At 53.0% G+C, this 10,727-nt stretch overlaps 1 protein-coding gene across 1 annotated transcript in view; it reads right to left on the bottom strand.

Moving 5' to 3' along the window:
* Positions 1–10,727, bottom strand: part of VWCE (von Willebrand factor C and EGF domains) — a 38,732-nt gene that overhangs the window by 26,191 nt on the left and 1,814 nt on the right. The window contains exons 3-8 of the mRNA XM_008048063.2: positions 8,675–8,769; positions 8,485–8,574; positions 7,711–7,839; positions 4,906–5,022; positions 1,040–1,156; positions 38–166 (exon numbers count right to left, since the gene is read on the bottom strand). Coding sequence (XP_008046254.2) covers positions 38–166; positions 1,040–1,156; positions 4,906–5,022; positions 7,711–7,839; positions 8,485–8,574; positions 8,675–8,769 — 677 coding nt within the window. The remainder of the gene's footprint in view (positions 1–37; positions 167–1,039; positions 1,157–4,905; positions 5,023–7,710; positions 7,840–8,484; positions 8,575–8,674; positions 8,770–10,727) is intronic.

Raw genomic sequence — 10,727 nt, 5'->3', positions numbered from 1 at the left:
AGGAGCGGCCGCCGGGAGGGCGGGGCCTGGCGCTCACCTTCACAGGACACGCGGTCTGCCCGGAGCCTGAAGCCAGGTCGGCACGTGCACAGAAAGCTGCCCACGGTGTTGTGGCAGGAATGGTGGCAGACTCGCCTCTCCAGGGGCCTCCGACACTCGTTTACATCTGCGGGAGAGCCTCGCTGCAGACAGCTGCCTTGTTCGGGCTATCGGGGTCTTTCTTCGTTCCTTCTGTGAGCCCAAAAGACTGGGGGAGTCTCCCTGCCATGTTCTTACGGGGTCTGTCGCTGCCCCGGGGTGCAGGATGTGACTCGGACAGCCGGGAGCTGAGCGGAAATCTAGCGCTGGTCTCCTTGACAGGTTCATACATCCAGTTCAATTTAATTTAATGGATGAATCAGGGACGTATCCCCAACACTACGTAGCCATAACTAATTAAGTGCTGCCCGGAGGGGTTGAGCCCCGCCGGGAATCTGATCTCCAAACCTTCCACCCTCCCGATTTTCTTTCTGAAAATGTCTCAGAACTCGCTGAACGGCTGCTCTAGGTAGACTTCGGGACAAACACCCAACTCCACTAGAACAAGGCATTTTTTTCAGGCCCACTGGGACCCCACCTTCAACCCATGAGCCAAGCTCAAGCCGCACATGCCAATCCCATTCTGGAAATGTCTGCTAATGGGCTGAGGAAACAGGGGTCTCCTTCTAAACCAGAGGAACCAAGACATAACGTGCTTTATTTACCAAGGGGAGCAAAGGCAGCCAAGAAAATGGGTGAGCAGAGAGGAATCCTTGGGGTGTATCTGGGGGAGGAGCGGAAGAGAAACATAACAGGGTGAAAGGGCACATGGCCAGGGAAAGTCCAAGAAAGGGTCTCCCATGCAGAGCCACGCCAACTTCAGGAACAGGCAGGCTCTGAGCAAAGCCTCAAGCTCCCTCAGGCTCCAGAGGACCAGGAGGTCCAACTGTTGACTGTCCCGGGGTCCTGGGCTCCCTGTCCATCTTCTTGATTGGCAGCCCACAGGGCCTGCCCACCTTACCTACACAGGAGTGCCGGTTGCCGTGGAGATGGAAGCCAGTCCGACAGGAACACTTGTAGCTGCCGATGCTATTTTTACATCTCTGCTGACAGGGGGTCCCCAGGCATTCATCTGTGTCTGGCAGGGAAAAGGACAAGGCTGGGGTTCAGTTCCCCACAGAGCTCTGGAAATAGGTGGTTCCTTCTTCCTGTCTCATCACCATCTCCTACCCCACGGAGGGCTGTGCGACCGCGGTAATTCCCTCTCTTCCTCCCCGCCCTCATCCAGTCTCTCAACTCCTAAATACTCTCTGGACCAGCCCACTTCTCTCCAGCCCCGCTGCCATCCCCCAGCCCAGGCCATCCTGTCTCTAGTCTGAAGGACAGCACGCCTCCGCTGTGTCTCTCTGCCTCTACCTGGGTTCCTGCAAGCCCTCGTCTACACAGCCTCCAGGATGTTCTGACTAACATCTGATCAGGCCAGTTCCTTCTCAGAACCTCTCCTTGGCTCACCAGGTCTTATCCCAGAATAAGCACCAAATGCTGCCTCACAGCTCAGCAGGTCTTTGAACACAGCCCTGGGTGCCTTTCCCATCACCTTCTTCACCCTTTATCTTCCCTCTGCCTTAAATTCTTGCCGTCTTCCAAACGTTATCACATTCTTGCAGGGCCCCCGTTTTGCCCATCTTCTTCTGTCTGCCTCGAATACCTTTCCTTGTCTAGCTGAAAAGCTCCTACTCATACATCAAAACTCAGCTTCGATAGCACCTCCTCTGTAAAAGCTTCCCTTGCTGTTTGAAAATGTGAAAAACTAGAAATAATCTCTATGTTCAACAAAAGAAGAATTTCTAAACTATGGAATATTTGCACTGCAGAGCCAGCAGTTAACAGAAACAAGGGGGCAGGATGCAGTGGCTCATGTCTGTGGCTCCAATACTTTGGAAAGCTGAGGCAGGAGGATCGCTTGAGTCCAGGAGTTCAAGCCCAGCCTGGGCAACATAGCAAGACCTCGTCTCTACAAAAAGTAAAAAAAATTATACGGGCGTGGTGGTGTGTGCCTGCAGTTCCAGTTACTCAGGAGGCTGAGGCAGAAGGACTGCTTGAGCCCAGGCGGTTGAGGCTGCAGTGAGCCACGATTGTGCTACTGCACCCCAGTCTGGGTAACAGAGACCCTGACTGACTCCAAGTAAGAAAATAAATAAATAAATAAATAAATAAATAAGGAACAAGGCAGGTCTATTTACCTGATGTAGAAAGATTTTCCAGACCAATTGTTGAGGGTGGAGTTGGGAGGTGGGACAAGCAGAGGAATGACTGGGTTTATAATGTGATCTTGGGCAAATAATTCAATTTCCTTAAGGCTCAGTGTTCCTATCAATAAAATGGAGATTAAAAGTTCCAACTTTGGCCGGGCACAGTGGTTCATGCCTATAATCCAAGCACTCTGGGAGGCCGACGTGAATGGATTACCTGAGCCCACAGTTCAAGACCACCCTGGGCAACTTGGCAAGACCTCATCCCTACTATAAATCAAAAAATTAGCTGGGCATGGTGGCACATATCTGTAGTCCCAGCTATTTGGAAGGCTGAAGTAGAAGGATCACCTGAACCCAGCAGGTCAAGGGTGCAGTGTCCATGAATGTGCCACTGTACTCCAGCCTGGGTGACAGAGTGAGGGAAAAAAAAACTTCATAGGATAACTATGAGGGTGAAATGAAAAAATGCATGTGAAGCACTCAGTCTGGTGCCTGGAATATAAGAATTCAGCAACTAGCCGGGCTCGTTGGCTCAGCCTGTAATCCCGTGCCTTTGGGAGGCTGAGGTGAGTGGATTGCCTGAGCCCGCGGGTTCAAGACCTGCCTGGGCAACTTGGCGAGACCTCATCTCTACAATAAATCAAAAATTAGCCGGGCGTGGTAGCGCGCACCTGTAGTTCACTCAGTCTGGGCGACTGAGTGAGACTCCAACTCAAAAAAAACAAAAAGAATTCAGCAACTAGACAGGACATGGTGGTTCACGCCTATAATCCCAGCACTTTGGGAGGCCAAGGTGAGAGGACTGCCTGAGCCCAGGGGTTCGAGACCAGCCTGGGAAACTTCGCGAGACCTCATCTCTACAATAAATAAATTAGCTGGGTATGGTGGTGCATGCCTGTAGTTCCAGCTACTTGGAAGGCTGAGGCAGAAGGATCATCTGAGCCTAGCAGGTGGAGACTGCAGTGGCCATCAGTAAGCCACTGCACTCCAGCCTGGGTGACAGAGACTTCAGCTCAAAAAAAAAAAAAAATTTAGTCGGGAGTGGTGGCTCACGACTAATCCCAGCACTTTGGGAGGCGGAGACAAGAGGATTGCCTGAACCCATGGGTTCAAGACGAGCCTCGGCAACATGGTGAGATCTTGTCTCTACAATAAATCAAAAAAACAGGGCGTAGTGGTGCATTCCTGTAGTTCCAGCTACTTGGAAGGCTGAAGTGTAAGGATTGCCTGAACCCAGCAGGTAGAGGTGGGATAACAGAGTGAGACTCCGACTCAAAAAAAAATAAAAAAGAGATCTCAGCAACTATCATGCCTCTGTAAGTGCAGATGTAGCTCTGTACCCATTGTGGGCAGAGGCAGACAGAGCACACATGGGACCAAGTCCTGAGTCCCTCCGAGAATTCATGTTGAACACCCAGCCCCTAATGTGATGGCATTGGGGGGGGGGAGGCCTTTGGAAGGTAATTTGCGTTAGATGAGGTCATGAGGGTGGGGCCCTCATGATGGGATTAGCACCCTTGTGAGAGACACCAGAGGGACCAGCAGAGTGGTTGCCTGTAATCCTATTACTTTGGAAGGCTGGGGTGGGAGGATCACTTGAAGTCGGGAGATCAAGACCAGCCTGAGCAACATAGCGAGACTCTGTCTCCACAAAAATAAAAAAAAATTAAAGAAAGAAAAAAGAGAGACACCAGAGAGAGTGCTCTTTTTTCCTCCAGCACGTGAGGCTGCAACAAGAAGACTGCCTTCTGCAAGCCAGGAAGAAAGTCCTCACCAGAAACGGAATTAGCCAGCACCTTGGTCTTGGACTTTCCGGCCTCCAGAACTCTGATAATAAAGTCTGCCATGTGAGCCACCCCGTCTGTGGAAATCTGTTATGGAAGCCCAAGCAGACTCAGACACCAGGGCTACTCTCGAGGGAGAGCAGAGGACGGGATGGAAGTGGGAGACAGGGTCTGGGGCTCATACTGCAATTTTTATACTTAGGAAAATTTTCAGCACACAGAGAAGAATAAATAGCACAGTATCAAAGGGGAGCTTATCTGTCTTGTTTATGTGAGAACACTTCTTATGTAATTTGTGCAAATAAGAGTCATTTCATTTATTTATTTATTTATTTTTTTTGAGTCAGGGTCTCACTCTGTCACCTAGGCTGGAGTGCAGTGGCATGATCTCGGCTTACCACAGCCTCAAATTCCTGGGCTCAGGCGATCCTTCCAACTCAGCCTCCTGAGTAGCTAGGACTACAGGTGCACGCCACCATGCCTGGCTATCTTTTGTGATCTTTTATAGAGACTAGGTCTCACCATGTTACCCAGGCTGGTCTCAAACTCCTGGGCTCAAGTGATCATCCTGCCTCGGCTTCCCAGAGTGCTGGGGCTACAGGTGTGAGCCACTGTGCCTGGCCAAAAATCATTTAAAAAGATTGAGTTATTATTATAAAAGATCTCTCGCCTTGCTCACTTAGGAGGAGAGACTCCTTCTGTTCCCTGGGTTCCCACAGTGCTCATCTCCCATCCCAAACGTGCTCTTTCCCTTCCCACCAGTCATGCAGGGCCTGGCAGGGCCGAGTGCTCAGTGTGGCATCACCAGGAGCCCTCCCAGAGCAGCCATTCTTTCTCTGCTGGCTCACCTTGGCAGCTATGGCGGTCAGCAGATAGCTGCATGCCCAGCCCACACTCACACACAAACCCGCCTTCTGTGTTCACGCAGTGGCCCTCGCAGGAGGAACTCAAACATTCGTCAATGTCTGGGAAGAGAGAATACACCCTTACACAGTCTGCTCTGTGACTTGGGGAATCAATTGGTCCCACAAGGATCCTCTGCAGGCCGCCCTCAGCAGCACGGAAGCCCCATCAGCAGCCCAGGAAAAAGAATAGGAACCAGGAAAGTCATTGACTACAAGGAAATCTCAAGAAAGAAGAGGCTGTTGGCTGGGCACAGTGGCTCACGCCTGTCATCCCAGCCGAGGTGGGAGGACTGCTTGAGTCCAGGAGTTCAAGGCCAGCCTGGGCAACACAGCAAGACCTCAACTCCACAAAAAAAGTAAAAATTGAGCCGAGTGAGGTAGTGCACACCTGTAGTCCCAGCTATTCGAGAGGCTGAGGTGGAAGGACTGCCTGAGCCCAAGAGGTCGAGGCTGTGGTGAGCAATGATCATGCCACAGCACTCATCCTGGGCGACAAAGTAAGACCTCCAACTCAAAAAGAAAAAAACACTTTGGGAGGCTGAGGTGAGAGGACTACCTGAGCCCATGGGTTCAAGACCAGCCCGGGCAACTCGGTGAGCCCTCATCTCTACAATAAATCAAAATAAAATTAGCCAGGCATGGTGGCACTTGCCTGTAGTTCCTGCTACTTGGAAGGCTGAGGCGGAAGGACTGCCTGAGCCCCGCAGGTGGAGGCTGTGGTGGCTGTCAGCGTGCCACTGCACCCCAGCCTGGGTGACAGAATGAGACTCCAACTCCAAAAAATAAAAGAAAAGAAAAGAAAAACAGAGGCCCAGGAACCAGGCCCTCCTTTGACCCATGCAGCTCAGATAAGATGAGAGAACAGCTGAGGCAGAACTGTTTCTGGTTTCTGGTGGCCCACCCAGCAGGGTGACTCCACAGGGCCCCCAAAAGGGCAGAGCGCAATAGGCAAGAAGACTGATCAAACGGTCAGCAGTGTCATCTCCTTGAACAATCATTGGGCACCAACTGCATGCAGCAGACCCGGAAAGGGGCCACTAAAAACACAGATGTGACCAAGACACAGGCCTGACTCCCCAGATGCTCACGGTCTGATAACACAGGAGCCCAGACACACACCCAGGGGAGGCCAGGGTGCGGTCGGGTGATACACGCCGCACCCGGGAACGGCCCACCACAGGTGTGCCCTGGAGGAGCCATGGGCTCAGAGGACCAGGAGCATCAGGCTGAGGCAGCAGGTTGCCAGAGCCCAGGAGGTCGAGGCTTGTGGCGAGCTGTGTTCTTGTTGCTGCACTCCAGCCTGGGCAACAGAGTGAGACCCTGACTCCAAAGTAAGTAAATAAAATAAAACATACATATATGCATGCCTAACACAGATATACAAACACGTACACGTGCTCACAAATATACACCCACCCAGGAAAAAGGACAGGAAAAAACAAAACTTCATTTTAGTAACAAATATCTCTGGAAGACTTCCAGGGGATGTTTATTTTCACCTTTCACCTTTCTCCTTTTACTTTCCACACGTTCTAAACTGAATTCTCTTTTACTTTCCTTTTACTTTTTTTTTTTTTGAGTTGGAGTCTTACTGTTTTGTCCCAAACTGGAGTGCAGAGGCATGCTCCCGGCCACCGTGGCCTCAACCTGCTGGGCTCTGGCGATCCTTCTGCCTCAGCCTTCCAAGAAGCCAGAACTATAGGTGCGCGCTACCACACTAGGCTAATTTTTTATTTTTTATTATAGAGACGAGGTCTCGCCAAGTTGCCCAGGTGAGTTTCGAACCTGCAGGCTCAGGCAATCCACTTGTCTCAGCCTCCCACAGTGCTGTGATTACAGGCTGAGCCACCAAGCCTGGAACATTTTTTGGAGATAGGGTCTCACTTTGCCACCCAATCTAAAGTACGGTGGCATGATCACAGCTTATCACAACCTCGACCTCCTGGGCTCAGTCGATCCTTCCACCTCAACCTCCTGAGTAACTGGGACTACAGGCACGTGCCACCACACTTGGTTAAGTTTCAAGTTTTTTTGTAGAGACGAGGTCTCACTATGCTGCCCAGACTGGTCTCAAACTCCTGGGTTCCAGGGATCCTCCCGCCTCGGCCTCCCAAAGTACTGGGATTACGGGCATAAGCCACCACACCCGGCCACTCTCTTACTTTTTTATCCAGAGGAGAAACATTATTTTTACAAAGTTAAAACCCAAAAGGCTTTCACCACCATGAAAAGATAGGCAAAAAACTGGTCACAGCGGCTGCCTCTGGGGAAGGTAACAGACTCTACCTGTGGGAACACTGTAAAATCACAAATACTACTTTTGCAAAATAATGATTAGGCTTGGCTTTCCACAGCTGTCGACTGTCACTGTCCCCAGGAGCCCTCCCTGCCTCCAGGTCCCACGGCCCTCTGTGGTCCCCGGCAACTTGACCTTCCCAGCACGGTCCCCACACCAAGGGGCTTTCCTGGTCCTGCTACTTGTCTCCGTCTCCCTACCAGGGACTGTCTGTGGCTCCCACAAGCCCAGCCCCTTGCCCAGCTCCTGCCCATCGAGATGCCCAATGCTTATCTGTGAAACAACAGAAGTGACACATTTCTTTCATTTGTGTGGCCTCTGCCCACTCTCAAATGTCAGAGCTTGTCCTGGCTCAGTGGTTCTCGTTAACTCTCTGGGTGACCATCCCGGCAGGACAGGGAGGAGACATAATTCCTGCACGCCCTCTCCCCCACCATTCCCAGGCCACTCACCTGTACACCTGATGCCAACAGCTGTCTCTGTCATCGAGAAGCCCACAGGGCACACGCGAGCCACCTCCTGACAGCCGCCGTGGTTGCAGGTAAGGTCACAGCCGTACTCCCCGCAGGGCCCGTGGGCTTCTAAAACAGGCATCACACCGGTGAGCGCGCACCCACCCTAGGGCACCGCACCTGGTCCAGGCCACCCCCCCCACCTCACCAGGCTCCTGCATTCTCTCGGGAGGGTGGCTCTGGAGGCAAACAGGCATGAATTTAGATCCAGCTCTGCCATCTACTAGCTGTGTGACCCTGGGCAAGAGACTAACATCTGCGTCTCAGTGTCCTCATCCGGGAAATGGGAATGGAATGTCTACCCAAGGCCGGGCGCAGTGCCTCACACCTATAATCCCAGCACTTTGGGAGGCCGAAGTGAGAGGACTGCTTGAGCCCACGGGATCGAGACCAGCCTGGGCAACTTGGCAAGACCTTATCTCTATAATAAATCAAAAAATTAACTGGGCGTGATGGGGCATGCCTGTGGTTCCAGCTACTTGGAAGGCTGGGGCAGAAGGATCATCTGAGCCCAGCAGGTCAAGGCTGTGGTGGCTGTGAGCATGCCACCGCACTCCAGCCTGGGCGACAGAGTGAGACGCCAAGTAAAAGAAAAAAGAAAGCAAAGTCTACCCGATAGGGGCAGTTGAAGCCTGTGTGCCAGAACGCACCTCAAGTGCCCAGTGCCCGGCGCGTAACCTCGATGCTAATCCAGCTGTGTTCACCCCTAGTTACCTGGGCAGGTAGCTCCTTGCTCTCCATCCTGGCAGGAGCAGACGTTGGGAGCAATGCAGATGCCACTCCCACAGCCGAAGGCACAGAGAGCTGAGAGGAGAAACGAAGGTGAGGGACTAGGGGCTGGGGCCCCCAATCTGCCCCTCAGACCAGGGTGGAGAAGGTTTGGGGTCCGGGGATGAGCACTTACGCAGGGTGCAGTGCCCACTGCCCATGGTGGGCGTCCAGCCTGGACAGCAGCCGCTCCCAAACCCAGAAAGGCAGACGTGGGGGCCCAGCCGGCGTCTGCAAAAGGAGAGAGAGCACATGCCACATTCTGTACCCAGGGAGAGACTGGTCAACAGGAAAGTCTCCCAGCCAGCCTGTAAGTCAATCAACAAATAGTTCTCAAGAATCCCCTGGGCTGGCAACGGGAAGTTTCCTAAGAAAAATGATCCAGTCTTTCCTGGAAGCAGGAAAAAGAATTGTGAAAGAACAGGTATCTGCCACATGAACAAAAAGCAGAAAGGCCAGGAGAGAGGGGCCTCAGAGCTGAGGAAAGGCTAAGCCATGGATCAGTGTCCCAGGGATGGCTGTCTCAGGATCTTTGCGTGTGCACTTCCCTTTAGCAAGAAGGTTCTTCCGTGGACACACACTTGGTTCACCCCTTCACCCAGGTCTCTGCCTGACATCATCTCAGAGAGGCCTTTCTTGTCTACCCTTACCAGGCTTTATTCTTCTCCCTGACACTCACCTCCTGGGAAAGTACACTATTCATTCATTTGCTGATTAGCTCATTGTCTCCCCTACAACTCCCTGAAGGTAAGGGCTTATACTGCTCACCCCAGTACCTACAGCCATGCCTGGCACAAAGTAGGTGCCCAATAAATGGCTGTCAAGGGAACAGTTGAGGACGGGAGCCCCAGAAGGGAGGAGAAGGCAGCCCCCCCACCCCCGTGGGCACTGGCATAGGTGACATCCCTGGGCTGGGCATGAGGGCACCAGTGAGCTGCCCAAAACTAAAGGCAAGAGGGGCTGTCCAACCAGGAACACAGTCCAGAAAGGGCAGAAAGCCAGATGCATCCAACTGCAGGCCGGGTGCGGCCCGAAGCGAGGTTGTACGGCCATGACCAAGCGACCATCCACACCTTCTCCTGGGCAGACCGGGAACCAGGAGATAACAGTGACAAGTGCCACAAGGGAGCCCTGAAGAGGGTCAAGGGGGGTTCTGGGAAGGGCAGCATCTAGGCAGAGGTGGGAGAGGAGACGAGGGGTGGTCAGCAAAAGTGGAGGAAGGGAGAGGATGGGCCAGAAACAGGGAGCAGCACAACCCCAGGCCTGGAGGGAAGCAGAGAGACGGACTGGAACCCAATGGGCTGCACAGAGGGTGATGCAGTCCAGCCTGGTCTGAACTCGGAACCTCACTGCAACAGAACGGGAGCAGGAAAACCCTTCCGGCCCGTGCTCTCTACCTGTGAGCAGAGGCTGATGGAAATATCATTCTGCCCGACAGGCACTTAGCAGAGCACCCACTGCACCAGGCACTGAGGACATGGGTCAAGACAGGTGCATCCTGTTCTTGGGGAGAATAATCCGTGTCGAATGTGATCAGCATTCTGGAAGGGGACTGTGAGGTACCTGTCCGGTCACAGACCCTTTCCCCATATCTGGCTTCCTTCTGCCCCTCCCACCTGGAGCAGCCTCTGCCCAAGGCTGGTTTCTGCAGGAGATGCATATTCCCAGTAATGAGTCACAGGATGCAAATGACCCGCAGAGCTGAAAACACTGTGGGCGGCCCCCTTACTGTACTTGTAAACACCACAGACCAATTTGAATAATGAACTTGCTCATTACATAGCTGCTTGCCGTAGGGTCCCAATGCAGGGGTTCCTTCTTCACCGACCGGCCACCATTGGTGCCTCCCGTAAATTCCAAAACACAGTGTCTCTCCCTGCTGGACCTCCAGGTGACTTCTATGGAATAAGTAAACCTCACTCACAAGCCCTCCGCGTTACAGGGACGCTCAGGGCACCATGAAGTATAGAAAAGTCCACGGGAAACGGTCCCTGGGCCCTTTCTCCCTCTCTGACGTCAACACAGAGACGAGGAGGCCCTCTTGGTGCGGGGAGCTGGCAGCGAAGTCTCACTCACCCCCTCGCAGGAGCGACCATGGCAGCAGCCTGGGAGGAGGGGCCGGCGGCTCCCGTCTCAGACCCGGCTAGTGGGGAGGCTCGAAAAGGGACAGGCAGTGCCACCAAAGCGAC

Source organism: Carlito syrichta, unplaced genomic scaffold, assembly GCF_000164805.1.
Source record: "Carlito syrichta isolate Samal-C Ts95f unplaced genomic scaffold, Tarsius_syrichta-2.0.1 Scaffold120490, whole genome shotgun sequence".
Taxonomy (NCBI): Eukaryota; Metazoa; Chordata; class Mammalia; order Primates; family Tarsiidae; genus Carlito; species Carlito syrichta.
This window is presented reverse-complemented; position numbering and strand designations above follow the sequence as displayed.